Source organism: Sorex fumeus, unplaced genomic scaffold (assembly GCF_029834395.1).
Source record: "Sorex fumeus unplaced genomic scaffold, SorFum_2.1 ptg000063l, whole genome shotgun sequence".
Classification (NCBI taxonomy): Eukaryota; Metazoa; Chordata; class Mammalia; order Eulipotyphla; family Soricidae; genus Sorex; species Sorex fumeus.
In genome coordinates, this window is record NW_026606120.1 from 77,575,688 (window position 1) to 77,599,084 (window position 23,397).

Here is a 23,397-nt window from a genome sequence, read left to right on the forward strand (position 1 = left end):
AAAGAACTTCTTTATTTGTTGGGTCTGTCCTTTGAATTTGTTTTCATTATGAACTACTGCTTTTTACTGTTTTATTTTCTCTTCGCTTTCTAATTTATTTATTCTAATTTTGTGCTTTTTGGGTCACACCCAAATGCTCCGGGATTCCTCCTGGCTCTGCACTCAGGGTTCATTCCTGGCAGTGCTCCGGGAATGCCAGACAGAACCCAGGTCATCTGTATGCAAGGCAAACGCCCTACCTGCTGTACTATCACTCCGATCCTCTCTAATTTCTTTTTTTTTTAATGGGGGGGGTTGGCTTTTGGGGCCACACCTGGTGATGCTAAGGGGTTACTCCTGGCTCTGCATGCAGGAATTACTCTTGGTGGTGCTCGGGGAACCGTATGGGGTGCCAGGGATCAAACCCGGGTCAGCTGTGTGCAAGGCAATCAGGGGCTACGCGCGCACGCGTGTGTGTGTGTTAGAATCACACCGTGTGTGTGTGTGTGTGTGTGTGTTAGAATCACACTCTGTGTGTGTGTGTGTGTGTGTGTGTGTGCGCGCGTTAGAATCACACCTGGTGGTAATCAGAGATTGCTCCTGGTGATGCTCAGGGTGCTCAGGGGCTACACCTGGATTTGCACTTAGGAATCACTTTTTTTTTTCTTTTTGGGTCACACCCAGCGATGCTCAGGGGTTACTCCTGGCTCTGCACTCAGGAGTTACTCCTGGCAGTGCTTGGGGGAACATATGGGATGCCAGGAATTGAACCCAGGTTGGCGACTTGCAAGGCAAATGCCCTACCCGCTGTATTCACTCCCGCTCCTAGGAATCACTCTTTATTGTGCTCAGAGGACCATATGGGATGCTGTTTGAACCGGAGGTCAGCCTCCAGAAATGCAAGCCCCTTACCCACTGTACTAGTCTCTGGTTCTCTTTCTAATTTCTTAAGTTACATACTTGAATTCAACACACTGTCAGCTTTTTAAGAAATAATCATTGCAAATTTTAATTTTCCTTTCATTATCATTTCAGTCCTATCTTATGAATTGAGATATGTCATTTCATCGCTTTGCGCCCCCCCTCTTTGCTGCTGTTGCAGTATCTGGGGGGTCACACATTTGGTTGCAGTGTATGTGCACATGCTTGCTGGAAGTCACCCCCCTCTTTAGTGGTAGTGCTGGCACAGACTTGGCTGTGTGTCAGAGATCATACAGTAAGTGTATCCTTGGTTCCCCAAGTAACACAGAAATATTTCCTGAGTGCACAGCCAGGAGTATTATATGAGCATTGCTGAGTGTAGCCAAAACCCCCACCCTACCCTTAACCCCCCCAAAAAAGTTTTATAAGTCATCTGTCTCTGTAAAATATCCTTTCCTCTTCTCTTCCTATTAGACCAAATAAAATCAGTATAATCTTTGGTTTCAGTTATATTGCATTAGGAAGATTCTCATTTATTTACGATTTTGGGGGTGGGGGTCACACCTGGCTGTGCTTAGAGATCACTCCGTGGTCACTCCAGCAGCCCTCTCCATTGTGCTATTGCTCCAGCCCTGAGAATACATGCTTTATATGTGTGAACCTCTGTGACAACAAAATTCAACTCCTGGCTTCCTGGTACTATAGGTAAAATAACAATAACAAATTTTAACTCCTCACTCCTCCCTCTCCCAAGTCCCTGGTAACAAAGCAAGCACTGAAAACTTATCCAACCAAGATCTGAAACAGATGTCATTCTGGGTGAGATTTCCAACAGAAGAGGAGGGGACGGGATAAAAAAAAAAAACAAATGTCTTCTCTACTCTAGCATAAGGGTTCTTTTCCCATCACGTTCATTCAACACTCTACTTCTAAGCTGTGGAATTAGATGGAAAATAAAAAGGATACAGGATTAAGGAGATGAGTTAAAGGGCTAGGATGTAAGGTTTAATTCCGGGTGTAGCCCTGGGTGTTACCTTCCAAAAAAGATAAAGATGTGGATCTTGAAGAGATGGAAGTTAAGCTGTTTGCCTTGCATGTGGCTGACCAGGTTTAATCTCCTGCACTCCAGGGTCCCCCGAGTATGGGGGTGACACACCCAAGCATAGATCTAGGTGTAGACGGAGAGCATCGTAGGGTGTGGACCAAATCCCTCCCCCAAAAGATAAAGAATGAAAAACATTTTATTTACTGATAATGTATGTAATAAACCCTAAAGAATTCATGTACATTATTAGAACTAGTTTAGCAAAGACCTTAGGATATAAGATAAAAATATAAAACTCACAAAAATTAGGACCAGAGAGAGTGCAGCTGGTAAGGCTCTTGCCTTGCAGACATTCAACCTTGGTGTGATCCCCAGCTTCCATATGGTTCCCCAAGTCCCACCAGGAGTAACCTCTTGAGCACAGACCCAGGAATTAATCTTGTCACCAAGTGCAGTACCAAAACAAACAAAAGCAACCCCCCCCAAAAAAAAATCTCACAAAAGTCAGAAAATAAAGCTCTTAGGATCATATTTAATAAGGATGGAACTTAGGGATCTGGGGCTAGAGGGAAAGTACAGTAGGTAGGGCACTTCCTTTCATGTGGCTGGCCCAGGTTCAACCCCCAGCATCCCATATGCTCTCCCGAACAACCAGGAATAATCCCTGAGAGCAGAGCCAGGAGTGACCCCTCATCACTCACCCCTGTATGCCCCCTACATACACCCAAAAAAGCAAAACAACCAAAGCCCTTCCAAATACCTTAGGGATCAGAGAGAAAAGCACAGGGGTTAAGGTGCACGCCCTGATCCTGGCCATACCTCTGGCACCCACATGAGACATCAGAGAGATGACTCATGCCCTACCTAGAGATCCCTAGCACAGCAGGGTTGCCTGTGCAATCAGCCACCTCAGGGTCCTTGCAAGAACCACTGGCCCATTTGGCTGAGAACTGCCAGAAGACCCTACCCTTTCTACAAAACTTGACCTGAAGAAATGGAAAAACACCGTATGTGCAAAGCAAGCATCCTACCTAAGTAGCTGACCATGTGAAAGACAAGCACTTTCAGTCTTGAAGTATTTCTCCCCCCACACCTTGATAGTTGTTGGGGTAAACCCAGCAGTGTTCAGGGCTTACTACTAGCTCTGCATTCAGGGATCACTCCTGTGAGGACCCTGAGTGATATGGGGTACCACTGTAGCACTGTCCTCCCATTGTTCATTAATTTGCTCGAGCGGGCACCAGTAACGTCCCCATTGTGAGACTTGTTACTGTTTTTGGCATATCGAAACGTCACGGTTAGCTTGCCAGACTTTGCTGTGCGGGCGCAATACTTTCAGTAACTTGCCGGGCTCTCCGAGAGGGGCAGAGGAATTGAACCAGGGTCAGCCCGGGTCAGCTGCATGCAAGTTAAGCGCCGTACCCGCTGTGCTATTGCTCCAGTCCATAGGGGGTACCGGGGATTTAACCCTGGTCAGTTGCAAGCAAAGCAAGTCCCCATCTCCAAGTACTATTAATTGCTGATTAATGTCATTTACTCAGTGGTCACTGAGAAGCAAACTATATGAAATGTTTTTGTATTTTCTCTAACCTTAACATTTTCATTTTGGTAACTGTTTTTTCTTATTTCAGTAAGCATTGTTAAAACAGGCCTTTTTGGAGGTGCTACACTTGCTCAGGGCTGACATCTGGCTTTGCACTCAGACATCACTCCTGGAGGGGATCAGGTGGCCATAGAAAGTTCTAAATCAGAAAGTTCAAATGGGATATAATTTCAGGGAGGGAAAAGGACTTCAAAATATTATATAATCATATGAGGCTGTAAATTATTTAGCCATTTTTCACTCTATGGTAAATTTTAACTTGAAAAAGAATTAAAAGGTTTCTTTTAAATGTTTATATTTCCAGGAGTCAGAGATGTAGATCAAGAGGCAGAGTTCACGCTACATATGTTTTCGATCACGAGCACTTCCCTTTATGCTCCAAGAGGATATATCCACAGTATTATCAATTAAATCTGTTTTTTCCCATTACTTCTAAGGGTGTGCTCAACTCAGACTTCCTGAGTTTTTATGTGCCAAGTATGTGCTAAATACAATAGTACAAAGTCTTTCCTCCCTGAAGGTTCTTTTTTATCATTAGTCAGACAGATGAACAAAATTTGTATTTTTTTACATAAAACTTTATAGAAATCTTTAACTTCTATTAAAGAGTATGGTAAGAGTTAAAACAAATGAAGTATTTATTTAAACTGGTAAATAGAGAAGGTTTCTAATGAGGGAAAAATATTTAAACTAAGGCATAATGGGTGAAATCTTGTATCATAATAATTATTATTGCTTTTTGGGTCATATCCAGCAATACTCAGGGGTTATGCCTGGCTCTGTATTCAAGGATTACTCCTGCTCATGTTCTGAAAACCATATGGAATGCTAGGGATTGAACCCGGGCCAGCTGCATGCAAGGTAAATGCCCTACCCACTGTACTATAACTCTGACCCCTGTATCATCATTATTACCACGTTTAAGGAGAATGTGTAGATAGAAGGGTGAGAACTGGCCAAAGTCCAAAATGGGGTCAACAAAGTTACCTATACAAAAGTAGCATGTTTGTAAAAAAGAACCTAAGAAAGTCTCCAAAAAAAAAAAGATCTAAAAAGTAAGCAGTTATTGGCTGGAAAGAGTACGCTTGAGTAAGGCGCCTGCCTTGCACACAGCTGACCTGGCTTGATCCCTGGAATCCCAGATGGTTCCAAGTCCTGCCAGGAGTGATCCGTGAATGCAGAGCCAGGAGTAAGCCTCAGCACAATGGTGTATGGCCCCAAAACAAAAATATTTAAAAAGGGTAAGGCCAGAGTGAGAGCTCTTGCCCTGTATGTGGTCAATACAGCTTCAAGCCCCCAGCTCCACCTACAGTTTACTGAGTATTGCGAGGTGCGGTGCTGAGTACATTTCAGGAGTAAGCTGGCTATGGCTCAACCTGCCCCCTCCACAGAAACAAAAGTATAAAATCTGTTCAGGGGCAGAACAATAGTACAATGGGTACGGGATTTGCTTTGCAAGCAGCTGACCTAAGTTCTATACCTAGTATCCTGTATGTTCCTCCAGTACTGCTAGGAGTAGCTCCTGAATGCAGAGCCAGGAGTAACCCCTGAGTATTGCCAGGTGTGCCCCCCACCCCTGCCAACAAAACAAAACAAAACAAAACCCAAAACCCACCAAACAAAAACAGTTCATATGAAAGTTTCAGATTTTTGAATAAACCAGGTGCAAGCTAAGGTACACATAGACCTGCTCCAAAGGAATTCTCACCTAAATTTAGGATGAGAAACTTCCACAGAAAACAAAAAATCATGGATGGGTATTTGATCATTGTATAATTGAAACCCAAGCACAAAAATTTGTAAGTCTACAACCATACCTCATGGTGTTTCACTAATAAAAATTAAAAAAAAAAGAAAAAAAATCAGGGGCGGAGAGGTAATACAGTGCGGAGGGCACGTGCCTTGCACCTGGTCTACCTGGGTTTGATCCCTGGCATCAAATACAGTTCCCTGAGCACACTAGGGAGTAATCCCTGAACAAAGAACTAGGAGTAAAGACATGGGTATGGTCCAATCTTCCCCATCTAACCCAACTTCTTTAAATGTTTTTCCAATTTGTTTTCTATCCATCCATTTATTTATTTATTTATGCATGCATGCATAAAGGCTTGCTTGCTTGCTTGCTTTTTGGGTCGTACCCGGCAATGCTCAGGGGCTGCTCCTGGCTCTGCATTCAGGAATTACTCCTGGCGGTGCTCAGGGGACCATATGAGATGCTGGGAATCAACTTGGGTTGGCCACGTGCAAGACAAACACCCTACCCGCTGTACTATCACTGAGTATTGTGAGGTGTAGTGCTGGGTACATCACTCCAGCCCCTCTATCCCTTTTTTAACTGGTGCACAGATTTTGTCCTTCGGTTGTTATTGCGGCTTTAAAAAAAAAAAAACAGTTTTGTTTTTATCTTATTTGGTATGTTGAGCCACACCTGGTAGTGCTCTGAGATTACCCGTGACACTGTGACACTGTCCAAGAGACTATGTAACAAAAGCCTTGGTGCTCTGCATTAGCTCCCTGGTATTCTTATTTTATAGTTTATTTCAAGTCTTCAATTATTAATAGTATTTCTGCTACCTTTACATGTTTTTATAATTTGTGACTTCTCCCAATCTTCTCTCAACGTATAGTCTGCATGTATGGTATAGTCTCCTTGTATAGTCTGCAGTTTTAATTTTTGGTCTTTTTAAATTTTTTTGTTTGCTTCGTGTTTTTTTTTTAAGGGGGGGTGGTACACCAGCAGTGCTGGTGCTGGGGTTTACTGCTGGCTTTGGGAGCTGGAATCACTCCTGGCAGGCTTAAGGGACCATGTGGGGGTGCTGGGGATCAAAATCAGGTCGGCTGCATGCAGGCAAATGTCCTAGCTGCTGTACTATATCTCTGGCCCCTGATTTCTTTATTTTCTGTGGAAGTTTCTCATATCCTGGGTCTAGGTGGAGATGAATTTCTATGGAGCAGACACATATTTCTACTGCTCCAGCCCTTGTAAGGTTAATTTTCTAACTTCTGTTGTTGACATATAAAGCTTTAAATCTATAGCTTAGTGGGTTGGAGAGACATGCTTCACGTTCAAGAGTCTTGGATTTGATCTCAAGCAAAACATGATCCTCTAAATACTGCAGTGGGAGTGGGCCCTGAGCACCACTGGGCATATGCCTCCCAAAATAAAAAATAAATTTATGACTGTTTATTTGGCATTCTCCCTAAGTTGTTAAACATTTAACTAATACCTATGTACATGATTATACCTACAAAAAATTTTTATCTCATACAACATGTTTCTGCTTATCACCTTATTCTATTTAGGATAGCCAGCAAAATAATAAAAATACCAGATGTCCCTGTTACGTCTCAAACCTCAAAAAGAAAGCATGCAACTTTCCAATATTAAGTATGACTACAATGTGGCTATTTACCCTCTCCCCTTGGTTTCTGGGCCACATCTGGTTGTTCTTGAGGACCCTTATGTTGTGCTGGGGATGAAGTTTCATGGCTGCATGCAGGGGAAATAGCCTTAATTCCTATATCATCCCTCCAGCCCTCGAACAATTATTTTTTCCCAGGTTCCTGTACTCTGGAGAGACAGTACAGGAGTTAGGGTGCTTGCCTTGCATGTAGCCAGGCAGCCAGATTCAGGTCGATCCCTAGAACCGATCCCTAGAACCGAATATAGCCACCAGGGGTCACACATGAGCACAGTACCAGAAAGCTTTAAGCATTGCCAGGCATATCCCCCAAGCTCCCAAAAATATACAAGCTGGCTTTGATAACTTGAATTAGTTCACTGAAATATGTTGATATCTGGTTTACAATCCAGGATACCGCCATATCTTTTGTTTACATATCCCACAAATGTTTAGGTACAGAGTCCTATAAAACCACTAGGTGAGATTTGTTTATATTGTCCAAAGGGCTGCAGTAGTACTACAGCAGTTAGGGTGATTGCTTTGCATGCGGCCAGCCCGGGTTCAATCCCTGGCATCCCATATGGTCCACCAAGCACCCAGGAGTGATTCCTAAGTGAAGAGGCAGGAACAACACTTGAGCACCACCAGGTGAGACCCAAAAGCAAACAAAAAAAGTGTTGTTCAAAATTTCCAACTAGTGTTGCTGATTTTTTTTCCTCTGCTGTTGGAGCGATAGCACAGCGGTAGGGCGTTCGCCTTACAAGTGGCCAACATGGCCGACCCGAGTTCGATTTCTCCGCCCCTCTCGGAGAGCCCGGCAAGCTACCGAGAGTATTCGATATGCCAGACACAGTAACAACAAAGTCTCCAATGGAGACGTTACTGGGCCCGCTCGAGCAAATCGACGATCAACGGGAGGGCCTTTACCTTTACCTTTACCTTTTACCTGTTTCCATCAGTCCTCTGGAGTACATTGGTATCTCTAGCTTCTCTGGAAGCTTTAACATCTTTCCTTGCAGTTCTACCAGTTTTCACTTTATGCAGAATTTAGGGTAGAATTTGGGAGGAAAGGATATTGGTCCATATTCAGGGGTAACTGGGGTAACTGCTGACTGTGCACAAAAGTGATCTCTGATGACACTCAGGGGACCATTTGTGGTGTAAGGACTTGAATCAGGATTTGCTTTAACCTCTGTAACTATCTCTGTCTCTGGTAGAACAGATTTCTATTTAAAAAAAAAAAAAAAAAAAACCTCCTTTTCTGTCATCACTAGTATCAAAAGCAAAGTAAGTTCTTTTAACTAAGGTAATTTCTTAAAAAAAAATCTTAACTTGGGCTGGAGTGATAGCACAGCAGGTAGGGCATTTGCCTTGCACGTGGCCGACTTGGGTTCAATTCCCAGCATCCCATATGGTCCCCTGAGCACCGCCAGGAGTGATTCCTGAGTGCAGAGCCAGGAGTAACCCCTGTGCATCACCGGGTGTGACCCAAAAAGAAAAAAAAATATTAACTGGGTGCTTGCTTTAGCAGTACATATACTAAAATTGGAACGATACAGAGAAGATTGGCTGGAGCGATAGCACAGCAGTAGGGCGTTTGCCTTGCATGCAGCCAGCCCGGCTGAGCTGGGTTCAATTCCTCTGCCCCTCTCGGAGAGCCCGGCAAGCTACCGAGAGTATCTTGCCTGCAAGGCAGAGCCTGGCAAGCTACCCGTGACGTATTTGATATACCAAAAACAGTAACAACAAGTCTCACAATGGAGACGTTACTGGGCCCACTCGAGCAAATCAATGAACAACAGGAGGACAGTGCTACAGGGCTACAGTGCTACAGAGAAGATTAGCATGGCCCCTGCGCAAGCATGACACGCGAATTTGTGAAGCATTCCGTATTTGCAAAAGAGAAAGAAAAAAAGTCTTAACTGAGACTGGAGATATAGTACAAACAGAAAGGCACTTGCCTTGCACACAGCCAACCTGGGTTTGATGCCTGGCACACCATATGGTCTCCAGAGCATTGCCGGAAGCCCTACGTACTGCCAAGTGTGGCCTCAAAACAAAACAACAAAATATACAATCTTAACTAAGCTCAATTTATTATCTTCAAATTTACCTATTTTGAGGTAAAGATAGGCATACAACATCTTCAAAACCATATTCCATAGTAATTTCTCAAGGTTAATATAGACCATGTTCTGAATTGCAATTTTTCTCTAACTCACTTTGTGAGTTAGAGAATACCAAAGCTCTCACCTCATTGGGGGGGGGGGGGGGGGGGGGGGAGCCGGGTGGGAGAGATTCTGCATACAGCTAGAATCAGGGCTTATTCCTCGCTCTGCATTCAGGGATCACTCCTGGCATATTTGGAGAATCATAACATTCGGTGCTGGGGATCAAACCTAAGTCAGCTGAATGCAAGGCCAATGCCCTATCCACTTGTTCTGTCTCCAGCCCTCATGCTCTCGTTGCGCCACACTCAGTGCTCAGGGGCTGCTTCTGGAAGTACGTGAGAAGAGGAGGATGCAGTGCTCGGGACGTAACCCAGGCCTCCTGCATGTAAAATATGCACTCCACCCCATTAAGCAATCCTCTGCTCTGAATTCCTAAACTTAAAAGAGAAGAAAATGATTCCCAGTTACATCCCCAGTTGAATCCAACAGGTCTCAAGTTCTCAAAGAAAACTTTATTGTTATACTTACCTACTCTGCCCCAGGCATTGTACTTTCCAATATGAATTTAATCTTGCTGACAAATTTATGAAATATAAACACTACTGCTTTTATAGAGGCAATAAATAGAAACATTAACAGAAATATTAAATCAAATACGTATCACCACCAAATGTCAAAGAAATGCCTTCATCAAGAGGTCCTTTTGATCAAAAATGAACCCCTCCTTCAGTGTAAGAATTCCACATGCAAGAGTGGCTTGATTTGAGTACCTTGTATTTTTGTCTCAACTCTTCTGTGTCTTCTTTTTCCACTTCTAGGACACGGCGCCGTTCGGTAGCATCTTCGGCATAATCGAGCTGAACAAAAATAGACATAATTAGTCTTAATTCCCAAGCACACCCAATTATCTATTAAAAAAAACCTAAAAAGTAATTGCATGAGCCAGAGACATAGTACAATAGGTAGGTGCTTGCCTTGCATGCAGCTGACCTGGGTTTCATCTCTGGCCCTACATATGGTCCCTTGAGCAATTGCCAGAAGTGCAGAACCAGAAGTGAATCCTGAGCTCGGCCAGATATGGCCCAAAGCAGGGGCAGGGGGTGGGGTGGGGGAGGGGGGAAACAAAAACACTCACTGCCACAACTAAAATACTGCATGGAAATAAAATAAACATTATAGTCTGTTAAGCTACCTGTTGCTCTACTGTCAACCCACAGGGAAAGTACCAGTTTACAAAATATGCTTGTGTGCTCATGATTCTAACGGGCGTATTTGTTGAGGCTTGTTCACATTAGTTTAATACTCAAAGCAAAATACTGAACTTTATTCTATATTCAATGCCCCCAAATTAGAAGTAAATGAATAAAATATTTTAGACCTGAAAAGCAGGTATCAGATGACGGCTACGCACAGATCTCCAAGGGCAGAACTTCTACCACAGTATATATACTTACATGTCAGTGTCTCCTCAGTAGCACTTAGGAACTTGGGAAGCATCTCAATGATGCTCAGCCCTGCACGCCAGGCTTGACAATTAGGTGCTACAACCCACAGTGCCAACTGAGGATAAAACTCAGGGCTTAGTGCACACCAACTGAGATATTTCCCTGGACCCACATAACAAATACTTTGAGAGCTAAACAATACTACCTACTAAAATGAATGCAGGGAATACAGGGTCAAGTCTGGCATTATTTCTTTCTGAAAGAGAGGATTAAGTGGCAATGTAAAAAAAGAGTTTTGTTAAAGCCAAGATGACCCAGAGGTTAGGTAAAGCATGTACCCAACCCAGTTTGTTCCCTGACATCACAGTCTCCAAAGCATCTCCCAGGCCCTAGAGGTTCCTGAGCATCATTAGCTGTAGCCTTGGTGGACTAAACCAGCCCAAGTAACTCTATCAGACAGCCCTTGCACCAAACTGCTTGCCCGGCTGGCTATCACCAAGGGTGGTGGGTTCAAGGTCCCCTAATTGTTTTCTAATTTCCAAAGAAAAATATTAAAACAAGGGCTGAAATGATGGTATAGTGGGTAGGGCATTTGCCTTGCAAAGAGCCAACCTGAGTTCGACCCCCAGCATCCCATATGGTCCCCCAAGCACTGCCAGGAGTAGTTCATAAATGCTGAGTGCAGAGTAAGAAGTAACCCCTGGGAATCACTGTATGTCCCCTAAAAACCAAAAAAAAAAAAAAAAAAAAAAAGTTCTGCATTCTCTGAACATGGGCTCTCTAATAAATAAATAAATAAATGAATGAATAAAAATCATGTGCAACAGAAATGTATTTTGCATTATTAGCATCTGAATTTGGAAGATCAATGTAAATATCTAAGAGAGAAATTAATTTACCTCCATTTCCATGCGGCCCATGCCCATGACATCATACTTGACAACAATTGGAATGGGATCTGTTCTCCCTGTAACAGGAACACATTGCCAAGGTAAGACACAAAGCTAAGCCAACAGCTCACTTTACACATTGGGTTTGGGTGGTTAGAGATCTTGCCTTGGAGTGCAGAGACCAGAAAGCTACAGTGAACCAAACACAAGCCATTCTCACAGCTTACAACCAAACCTACCTCTCCCAGTTTACACCCAACTTATCACCATGGTTGATCTTCCAGTTGGGGATAATTCCAGGGAATTATGACAAAACTAAATTCATAAATAATGCAAAGCACTTCTAAACACTGGCACCAGGAGGTTAAAAAAAAGCTTTAGAAATTAATTTTTTTAAAGACCCCAAATAACTTATTTAGAATCACTTCACTTTTACCTCCTTCTACACATTTTAGAAACTGGTAATAAATGTCTCAATTGGGTATGTTTCAATAGAAAAAAAAGTTTCCATACAATATGATGCAGGAAAACTGTTACTGCAATACACTTAATAGTATCTTGTTTTCATGGTTGAAAATTAAATGGGGCTATAAAAAATTTCACACACACAAAAAAACTGGCAGTTAATTGCTCTTAAGAATTTTAAATAACAGTTTTACTTTTAAACTGGTGCTCTAAGGTCCCATTTTCCAGAGTGGATTTAATACTGACTGTGACAACTGGTAAGCTGTGAAAAGGACTAGTTGCGAAGAAAATTGACTTTAAACTAATTGATCTATGCTGGAAAATTTTTGTAATGTATATTTAATCCACTCATAACCAGCCAAACAAAGCAAAATGGGGCAGACAAGCACTTTACTACCACAGCTGTTTTACATCACAACTTGCGCTGTTTATTGTGATGTAAGCCCACTGAAAGAGGACTTACCTTATCCGTTGTACACCTTTAGTGAAAAAACACAATGTTTACTTCCCTCATCATTTCACTCAGGCTGGTGTAAACAATTGTTTTTTTGGGGGTTGTTGTTTTTATATACACATATATATTATACCTTTGGGCTAGAAGTTGGGCTTTGTTAGGCTAAATCTGAGGTATTTCAAAAAACAATTAAAAAGAAGAAAAAAAGTCACAATCATGACTTCAGTTAGCTCCTAAAGAAAAAGGAAACTTCAAAGCAACCAGAAATCAGTGTATACAGTTGCTTACAGTTGCTCCATAAATAGGATTAATTTTTGTCTTTAAAAAGTTGTGAAAAATTTAAAGTTTAACTATTTATCATCAATATCCCATTATTGTTTTTAACAATAAGGAAATAATTAGAAGTAATCAGTGGAAAAATGCTTAAGTATATAGAACATCTTATGCCAGAAAAAAAGGGGGGAAAATTCTATTACAGTTGTTCAAACACATACTATCAAAGACTGCCAGTTAAGGAAAATGGAAAAAGCAGTAGAACCTTATGCCCAATGGTATAATAAATAAGCAGTGACTGCAATCTTTAGCAAAAGGACCAAATTAAAGACAGGTTATAAAAATGACTTCCTAGGTGCAATATCACTTTCATAACGTCTCAGTCAGGGATTTACTGGTAAAAACAAAAGGCCCAATAAAATAATTGAAAAGAAACATCAAAGAAAAAAATTTTGTTTTGGTATCATTTTTGGTCTGTCAGATTTTGTTTTGGAAGAATCATTAAGTTTTGGTACAAATTCATTACCTCTGTAAACCCCTGTGCATAAACTCTGCATTAGTACTTTTGCCTTCTAAGGCAGTCAAAGTTTGTTTTATTTATAAATTGCAGTAGCAAGTGCTAGTGCCCATTACATTGTGGGGAGATCAAGTTTTTTGACAGTATTAGAATTTAATGTTTTAACTGATTTTTTTTTGGCAGTTCTAACATAAACAGATACATCCCTTCTTAACATTACCCTTTAATGAACAAGGATCAGACAAGTTGCATAAGGAAAGGAAAGGAAAATGAAAAAGACCAAGCAGAAGGATGAAGGCTACAACAGAGAAAGTAAGCCTAACATATTGGTGCACTGATGACAAAAGGAGTAATTCAGTCTGAAAATAAAAAATTACCACTGCTAAGTTTACCATCACCACAACAAGTCCAGGATCAAAATGCTGTAAAAAAGAAACACCATTTGTTAGGCAGAAACCATTAGGGTAGGAAACAGGCCTTCTAGCAGGCAGATGGGATGGTTAATGTAACAATTGGGCTTTGTCCCTCCCCCAATTTCAACTGGGGACAGAGAAGGACACTCTGTGCTACAGCAGTTATTTTCAAATTGTACTGCTCAGGTCGTGAGATGTTTTTGTTACTACTTAAGAAAGTGAACAACCTCCTCTTTAATAATGCTGGGCTGGGGGACTATGGGGAAAGTTTAAAATGAGAAAACAAGCTCTAATTTCCAATTTCTCATTTAACTATTCATTATAGTAAATCAGTATTCAGGGTCCAAGGTGGAACTTTTCTTTGAGAAAAAAAAAAAAACAACATCAAAGGCAGATCAACTGGAGAGTGATCAAGTCATATGTTTTAATAAAAGAACTAAGAGGATTTGGGTATAAGAATAATCCTCAAATTCTTGATTAAAGAAAAAAAGGACAAATAAAAGGTTTGGAAATAATCTTAGATTTTCAGTAACTGGGAAACTGCATTCAAGTTTTGTTATGAATAAATAAAACTGGTAACAGCTTTCCTTAGAACTTTGTTTCCTTTTAATGAAGTCTTCCCAGGCCCACCACATCTTTTCTTCTATCCACAACAAACTCAAGCTTTGAAGGAGACCAGGAACTAACTGCAAACAAAGTGACATCAAAGGGGTCACATTTATAATTAGTTTACTAAAGGGTAACTCACAGAACTCTGGTTTTCAAAGCAACTTGAAGGTGATACAACTGCTGGCTAAGCAGTAATTTCTTCCCATTAAAGGGGTTCCAGACCCCTAAAATCCCAATGGAAAAATAATGAATAATAATAAAAAGGCTGCAGCATTATGAAATCCCCTCAATGTATTAACTTGCCATCAAATGATAAGTCCTATTAAAGAACATCTCTATGGAACACCTGGATAACCGCTTACAGTGAATTTTTTTTTTAAAAGAAAGGTAAGCAACCGTGTTTGCTAATGTATTTTCTAAGAAGGCTCAACTATTTTGTAAAATAAACTGAACTAAATCCAGGCTCACTGTTCCTTGATTTCTTATCTTTAAAGAAGGCACCCATTAAATTAAGGACCTTCCTCGTGTTTACTTCACTATTAGAAGGTGGCAACTTTGGGGCTGGAGCAATAGCACAGCGTGTAGGGCGTTTGCCTTGCACGCGGCCGACCCGGGCTCAATTCCCAGCATCCCATATGGTCCCCTGAGCACTGCCAGGGGTAATTCCTGAGCGCAGAGCCAGGAGTAACCCCTGTGCATCGCCGAGTATGACCCAAAAAGCAAAAGAAAAAAAAAAAGGTGGCAACTTCAACCAAAGCTCATAAATTCTTTTATCAGATCTGTGCAGGAAGCTCAACGGAAGGCCATATATATCTTGCATGTGCAAGAAACTGGGGTCCACTCCCCAGCACTCCCTGTCTCAACCCAACCAAGCATAATTCTGTTGAACCCTAGCATTTATGGGAGTGGCTCCTCTACCCCCAAATCAAAAAACAAAACAAAATCACAAGCCTTTCCTTGAAACAAACTATCACTATCAGCCAAAAAGATGTAACACTACAATCTAGCAATGTAAAGAAAAGGAAACATCTGGAATGTGTCAATGTGGGGAAATTCTGTCCTTTCTAAATCCAAACACTATATTAAATACTAGATTAGATTTTCTGTACCTAAGATTATGTTTACCTCAACAACATAAAATGCTCACATAAAAATTGTGAAAATCTCTCTCCCCCACTCCAGAAGCCCTGGCCTATTTCCTACAGCCGCTGCCATGCCGACTCACCCACTCGCCCTGCTCTTCAGATTCATGACCAAATCTCCCGGGAGATGGAAGCCAAGCCGCTAAAATTCATGAACACACAGGTCTCCCGGATGAAAACTCTGGGGCACCCTCTGGAGGGGAAGAGGGCTGGCCAGGTTCCTGGACCGCCAAATCCTTGGCAGCTGCAGCCACACCCCACTGCTACCACCACACCAATGGTCCAACTCCCCTGCTTCACTAATAATCTCTGCAGATGCCAAACCGCAAACATTCCAGGTACTCTGATGCTCAAGCTGATAACTCTGGTGTCTTCGAGGAGTGGAGACGGTCAGCATCCCTCTGCTCCCCCAGTCTCAGTACTTTTCGAAGCCCTAGCAATCACACCCACACCCTACAGCCACTGTGTTGACTCACTGACACAGCTCTACAGATCCTGATGTTTCTGGACTGTTTGAGGACTGTTTGACAAATCCAAATTTCACAATACTAAAATTCCAGCAGGAGTGGACCAAATTAGATGGGTAAAAAAAAAAAAACGTAGAAACCAACTAAACTCAACAAAAACAATAACACAGAAGACTCATCTAGCAACAAACAACTTAGGACATCATCAGACAAAGATTTAACCCCATAATGAGACAATTTTCACACAGTTTCTTTCACACGTTTTCTTTCTGAAGTATTTTTGCTAATTCCATTAATCATTTAGCTGCAACAAGCAATATGAAACAAATTACTGTGTCCCTGCGAGAGGGCAGGCTTCGCTAGGAATGGTTAGGAAAATGGGGACAATGGTGGAGGGAAGGTAGCTCTGGTGGAGAGGATTGCAGCTTAAATATCAAAAGCCCATAACAACTATATTTTGAACAACTTTTGTAAGCCATAGCATTTAAGGTATTAAAAAATAAAATGTTAAAATATTATAAACCAGGATGCCTAAAATAAATTTTAAAAAATAATAAAATGTAAAGATACTATGACTACTGTAACTGAAGAGTAAGGCTGAATATTGGGGGGGGGGGTGGGGAAGAGGAGGGAATTGATTGCCTAAATATACCCAATATACCCTTTTTTAGAACAATCTCTCCTGAATTCTTTTTTTTTTTTTAAATTATTACCGGTGCCATACCTGAGAATGCTTGGTGCCGATATAGTGCAGAGGACTGACTCAGCCTCACACATGCAAATCATGTATCTGAACCACATCACTGGCCCCATGTTATTTTGGGGGAGATGCCTCCCCACAGGCTCAGGGTCACCTGAAAGCTATTTGCTGTGATACTTGGCCTGATACTATGGACCAAATGGCTCTAGCTTGGGCCTGACTACATGGTGCTGCTTGGGTGCAGGTGACTCTAGTAGTGCAACTAATATGTTCAGGGAACCAAGGAATCTTTGTACATGGAACCTTGGAATCTTTGTACATGGAACACCGACATAGTAGTTGTGCAAGAAATCCTAGCCTTCTGAACTAACTCTCCAGTCACCCATGAGTCAACAGTTAAGGATATACCATACTGAATCAACCAAAGTCCAAAGAACTAAATCACGGGGATAGGGGTCCTCTGGGATGGCTCAGTGGCAAAAGCACCTGCTCGGATTTGATCCCTAGAGCTGCCCACCTGCACCCAGACAAATCCCAGTTGCTATACTGTCTGGGACCCCAGGGAACACAAAAGCATGTAATCTGGGTACATCCTATCCCCCATCATAGCCAACAAAGCATTCTATCTTCAGCACATCATAGGCAGGCGTCAGTGTGTATACGTACCACAACCAAAGCTCTGCCCCACAGGGAGTACATGTCCAAGCACAAACCAGTGTACAACCTCCAGAAACCACCACTGCCAAGTGTGTAAGCATCACCACCAGGTCTGTGTGCAATCCCCAGTTGTCACAGCAACACAGGGAAAGGGGGATGAGAAGATGGTTCAAAGGGCTGGAGTTGATGCCTGGCATGCACTAAAGTAGTGGTGACTCAGTGGCCAAAGTGTCTGCCCTGTAAGAGAGACTTCACGTTCGAACCTTAGCACTGCCCCACGTACTCTGAGCACAGTTCCCGCAGCTCTGCTCCCTGGGTCCAACCCCAGCCCTCAGGATGGCCAACAACACATTTCATCTCCAGCATATCCTAGGCAGGTCAGAGTACCACACCACTAGAGTGCAACCCCAGAGTGCGTGGCAGCTGCCGACGTGTACGCCCTCAACCAAGTGAGCAGCTCCTGCAGAGCATCACAGCCAAAGATGCCATCATCACAACCAAAGTGTCCATGTGACGCCAGTGACCAAAAGAGCAAAAAGCGAAAGGGTGGGGATTTTTTTTAATTATCACATAACTTTTAGAAATACTGGTTAAAATCGGTATATAGTATTTCCAAATCAAAAGTTCAGTTGTGCAAAGTTCTCTTGAAAATGAGTCAAATAAAATCAGTAAAATAAAATCAATGATTCCTTTCAGCATGATCTAGATATTATTCTTGACAACTATAAATATGCTATACTACCTCTCAAGAAACACTAACCGACAACATGAAGCATATTATCTATTCCCACAAAGAGTTTCTGAGTTAAAACAAAAAACAGATCAGAAGGCTGGAGAGATAGTACAGTGAGTAGGGAGCTTGCAACAACCACACAACTGACCCGAATTTGATCCCTGGCACCCCATATGGTCTCTCGAGCATCTCCAGGAGGGATACCTGAGTACAGAGCCAAGAGTAGCCTCTGAGCATTGCTAAGGTGTGGCCGAAAGACAAAACATTAAAAAAAAAAAAGATCAGAAAGATAACAGTGCCTTGTCTGCAGCCAACTCAGGTTTGATCCCTGGCATTACAAGGTCATAGTCCACGCCCCCCCACCAACAGTACTAGGAGCAACCATGGAGCATACAGCCAGAAGCAGAACCCAAGCATCACTGGGTGTAGCCACAAACAAATCCCCTAAAAAACACAAGCACTTCCTACTCCAAATAAAATACATATTCTTCATTGCTACAAGAACAATGTTCTCTTTTTAAAAAATCTGAACTGAGGTATTGTGACTTACAATACTGTTGGTCATGGTTTCATGCATCATTCCAACACCACACCCACCAGCAGCAACAACTTCCCTCCATCCGAAACCCAAAAGTCCCTCTCCTTTTAACCCTGCCTGTCAAACTGAACTTGGTTCTATGAACCAATTCTCCAGTTATGTTACCTTTGGCCATTTGGTGCTGGCTTACTGTGTATCTTTAAATAAGAAGGAGTATTCTATATCTATCCCTTCTCTTCTGAATTCACTCAGCATGTTACCTTCTAGATCTATCCATGTTTGTAGCAAACTGCATGGATTTATCCTTTCTTACATCTGCATAGTACTCCACGGTACATAATACCACAACTTCTTGATTCAGTCACCCATGGTTCGACATGGGTAAAGAAGGCGAGCAGGTACTTCACCAAGTAAGACACAGATGGCCAAGAGATATGCAAAAAGGCACTCATCACTTATGATTAGGGAAATGCAGATCAAAGCAAAATTCAACTGTCATTTCACACCAGCGAGAATAGCCTGGCAAGTGTTGGCAGGAGGGCAGTCAGTGAGAAAGGAATCCTCATTTGCTGCCAGTGGGAACGTATCAGTTCAACCTCTCTGGAAAGCAGTAATGGAGACCTCTCAAAATACTGAAGAGGGGCCAGAGAAATAGTGCACCAGGCTGGGGGACTGCCTTACACATAGCCTATCTGGGTTCAATCCCCAGAACCCCGTTTGGTCCCTGAAGTCCTGCCAGGACTGAGTCTTCAGCGCATTCCAGTATGACCCCAGAACCCAAGTAAACTCCAATATGACCCAGTGATATCACTTCTGGGGTGGAGGGGTGGGGGGCGGAGAGCACACCCAGCAATACTCAGTGGCTACTCCTGGCTCTGCCCTTAGGAATTATTCCTTTACTACTGGAGGGACTCAGGGAACCCTATGGGATACTGGGAATCAAAGCTAGGTGGGTAATATGCAAGGCAAGCACCCTACCTGCTATCGCTCTGGCCCCACTCTGAGCATCGGTATCTCAAACACAAAAACATAAATTTGAAAGCATACGTGAGCATCTCTGTTCATTGCAGCACTTAATACGACAGCCATAAGCTATATTCGTCACCAGTTTCATGACCTGTACAACAATTAGACTAACACAATATTTAAATTCACAACTTTTGTTTTTGAGCCACATCTTGCAGTACTCGGGGGGACCATAAGCAGCGTGGGGGATCAAACTCAGGTCAACCACATGCAAGGCAAGCACCCTACCTGCTATACTATTGCTCTGGCCCCTAAATTCACTATTTCCTAAGACACAAAAGTTTAAACATGCATGACATAAAAGACTCTCCATATTTTCATATAGTATAAAATTATTTATGGGCTGGAGCGGTAATACAGCAGTAGGGGTTTGCCCTGCACGTGGCCGGCCTGCCGAGCCAGGTTCGATTCCTCTGCCCCTCTTGGAAAGCCCAACAAGCTACTGAGAGTATCTTGCCCACCTGGAATAGCCTGGCAAGCTACCGGTGATGTATTCAATGTGCCAAACACAGTAACAACGAGTCTCAAAATGTAGACATTACTGGGCCTGCTCGAGCAAATTGATGAACAATGGGAGGACAGTGCTACAGTGCTACTTTATTTATATACCCTAACATTAATAAACAGGGACAGAGAAGAGGCAAAAAAAAGACTTTAATAAAATTGTTATGCATTCAGATGTTAAGCCTTCAAAGGATCTCACCCAAAGATAGAATTAGATAAGCTCTTAGGAAGGCTAACAATGGGAGCTCTTTCTGCACCAAAAAAAATAAATTCACCCAAAGGAAATCATACTCTCACTTGAATAGAACTTTTTTTCAACCACAACTACTGACTCATGGAAGAAAATCTCATGCTAACAATGTGCACCAATCTGTCATTTTATGATAAATTAATTTTTTAATTGGGTCTAAAACTGTATTGTTAAGGATTCCAGAGCCATTCTTGGAGATGGTCTTGGCAATGTGGCTCAGCTCTGGCAGGCTCAGGGAGGCCATGCAGTACCTGCGAGTCAAAACCAGCGTGTGCATGTCAGGGATTGCTCTACCACTTGAGCAATGTCCCTGGGCCCAGATTAATTTATTTGTTTTGGGGACAGAAGTGTCCTGGACTTCACCCAACTATGCTCAGGGGATCATATGGGTATCTTACTTGCTATACTATTTCTCTGGCCTTAATCAATTTAAATTAAAAAAAAACTTAATAATGTAATTTCAAGGTAAAATGCTTAAGAATATGAGGCTCAGAGGAGAAACTGTTTCCTAGTTGTTGTTTTGTTTTTTTGAGGAAGAGGACTTTCCAAGCAATGCTCAAGGGACCCCTAAGCCATTCCTGTCAATGCCTGAACTGTTCAATGGCCAGACTGCTCAGTGCTAGAAACAGCATCATGGGGGGACTCCTGCTCAGTGGTATTCTGAGCTTCCAGTTCAACACCAGGATGGGGACTCCGACAGTTACACCAGGTAGTGCTAATGGAGCCATGCTACCCTGGGGAGTGAGCCCAGGTCTCTGAGTATGCAACAAATGCACCCCTGATCCCTAAGCTATCTCCTTAGGCCTCCGCTTTCCTAGTTTAAAATTTTAAACTGGTTGGGAGCTAGGGCCAGAGCAGGTAAGGTAAATTTGGGGCCACACCTGGCTGTGCTCAGGAATCAGTCCTGGTGGGCTCAGTGGACCCTATCAGGTGCTCAGGATAGAACCTGGGTCAAACTCATGCAAGGAAGTGACAATTACTGTACTATCACTATTTCTCTGGCCCTTGAACACCTCTCATATCAATCCTACTTGCTTCATGAAAACAGTTTACTTAGAAGCCTGTATTAACTCAATGTTATAGGAAAAAAATTTTTTAATGTGTGAGGACCTCCATGGGTTAGAACCTGTCACCCCTACCGCCAAAGAGTAATTTCCTAAACCCCACGCCTACTGCTGAATCGTGCTGTATGGGAATTCTTTCTTCATTTCCTTCCCTGTTGTAACAACACATGGTCACATACTTTTTCAAGAGCTCACAGTTGGTTACATGCTCTTGAGGACTGCATTTTTCAGTCGTGGTGTTTGCTCACAGTCTTGTCGTGGTATGTGCTGTGGTCACATACATGGTTATGATGCTAGAAAGCTACTTGTTGTCACAGTGCTCGCAGGTCCCCAAATACCTTGCTTGTGGTGCTTGCCAGACACCACACATTCAGTTGTGGAATTTATTCAACACTTGGTTGTGGTGTGCCAGAGATCACACATTTTGTCAGGCCACTGGGGAACCCAGTTGCCATGCCACTGAGATCGCCCTCAGCATGGGCTCGTGCTGGGAATTGAACACATACACTGATACCAACAAGGCAAGTGCTATTCAATGGGGTAACCCTGGTCCCCAGAATCTACTTTTTTAACAAGCACACAAGAAAATTCTGCTACTCATCAGTTTAAGAACTTAGGACAAAGAGAAAAGTTGAGAGCTGAGTTCAGACTTGTGCTGTTAATACGGTTCCTATTATTAGCAGTTTAACTATGGATAATCGCCTTATATTTATTAAGTGGACTGATCTCCCACTCTGTAAGAGAGGAAATGAGATCATACACATCCTACTAGGGCTGAAGAAGCAGTCCAGAGATTAAGGTGCTTGCCTTGCACACAGCCAAGCTCAGTTCTATCCCTAGCACTGCAAAGGATCCCCTGAGCCCCACCAGGAGTGATGCCTGAACAGAGTCAGGAAAAGGCCAAGTTAGTATTACCAGGCATGGCCCAAATATTAAAATAATAACTTACGTATCATCCTAATTCTCAGAACAACCCCCAAGTCCTTTTAAATTATGCTTAACTGAGCTACATTACAGCAAGGTTATAGTGATTTCTAGCTGTGGAGCTTGAGTTTAAACCCAGGCGTCACTTTTTAAATAAGGTTACAAAGTGGAAAACTGTGGGTCCCACATTATGTTGTTGCTTATTCCAGATTATCTTAAACTTTGAGCAACACTTACCAGGAAACTTCACCTAAATATCTGCTTTTTAAAAAAAAAAATCAAAAGTTCTGGCTACACCTGAGAATTTCTGCTTGGCTATAACGAGCAAGGGCTAAAGCTCAGGAAGTGTGAGACACTAGAAGAAGCTTGACCGTGACTACCTGAAAGACGGAAATCCTGTCTTCCTCAAGGGAGTACCGATCCATTCACAAGCAGTCAGTTTGTTTTGAGGGTTTGGGGGCGCGGGGGGAAACAAAGTTTGGATGGTGACATTCATTTACTGATGGTTTACTCTTGGGCAACTTGCTAAACAAGAAACCTTGATTTCTTCTGCAAAATGAGAGTAAAAGTTACTGTCTTACAGCTCTACTGTAAGAATTAAATGAGGGGACAAGGATGTAGCTCAGGTGGTAGAGCACATGCTCCCACATTCTAGGTCCAAGGGTCCCAAACAGCACTTCCAAGGGCCCGCATACCACATGATGGGCCCCAAAAATAAACAGTAAAAATTAATTAAAAACTTAGATATTTGTGGGGCTGGAATTGTAAGGCAAAGTGGTAGGGCACTTGCCATGCGCACAAGGCTGACCCAGGATAGATCCCTGGCACCACGTATCGTCCCCGAAGCACTGCCATGACTGGTTCCTGAGTACAAGAGTACAAGCACTGCCATGACTGGTTCCTGAGTACGAGAGTATCTCACCTGCACGGCAAAGCCTAGGAAGCTCGCTGTGGCATATCCGATATGCCAAACACAGTCACAAGTCTCACAATGGAGACGATACTGGGCCCACTCGAGCAAATTGATGAACAACAGGAGGACAGTGCTATATACATATTTCTTGCCATGGTCTCAAACAAAATTTAAGAATTTACCAAATGTGCAACTAGTTTTGTATGCTTTTCACCAAATGAAGGTCTCATTTTTGAATGGGGGGGTGGAGGAGCCCACACTAGTGGTTCTCAGGGCCTACTCCTGGCTCA

The 23,397-nt window shown here is 42.6% G+C and overlaps 1 protein-coding gene and 1 pseudogene across 10 annotated transcripts in view; one reads left to right on the forward strand and one right to left on the reverse strand.

Annotated features, from left to right (window-relative positions):
* The window catches only part of GPATCH8 (G-patch domain containing 8), an 88,280-nt gene that overhangs the window by 31,176 nt on the left and 33,707 nt on the right, over positions 1–23,397 (reverse strand). For 5 of the 10 annotated variants that reach the window (XM_056127643.1, XM_056127640.1, XM_056127641.1 and 2 more), the window contains 3 exons: positions 13,545–13,589; positions 11,468–11,535; positions 9,894–9,980 (listed from right to left, as the gene is read on the reverse strand). In XM_056127643.1, the coding sequence (XP_055983618.1) occupies positions 9,894–9,980; positions 11,468–11,494 (114 nt within the window). In that variant the 5' untranslated portion in view covers positions 11,495–11,535; positions 13,545–13,589. The remainder of the gene's footprint in view (positions 1–9,893; positions 9,981–11,467; positions 11,536–13,544; positions 13,590–23,397) is intronic. The other 5 variants (XM_056127639.1, XM_056127647.1, XM_056127644.1 and 2 more) reach the window with 1 other exon arrangement.
* On the forward strand, positions 8,777–8,849 carry LOC130036286 (uncharacterized; annotated as a pseudogene).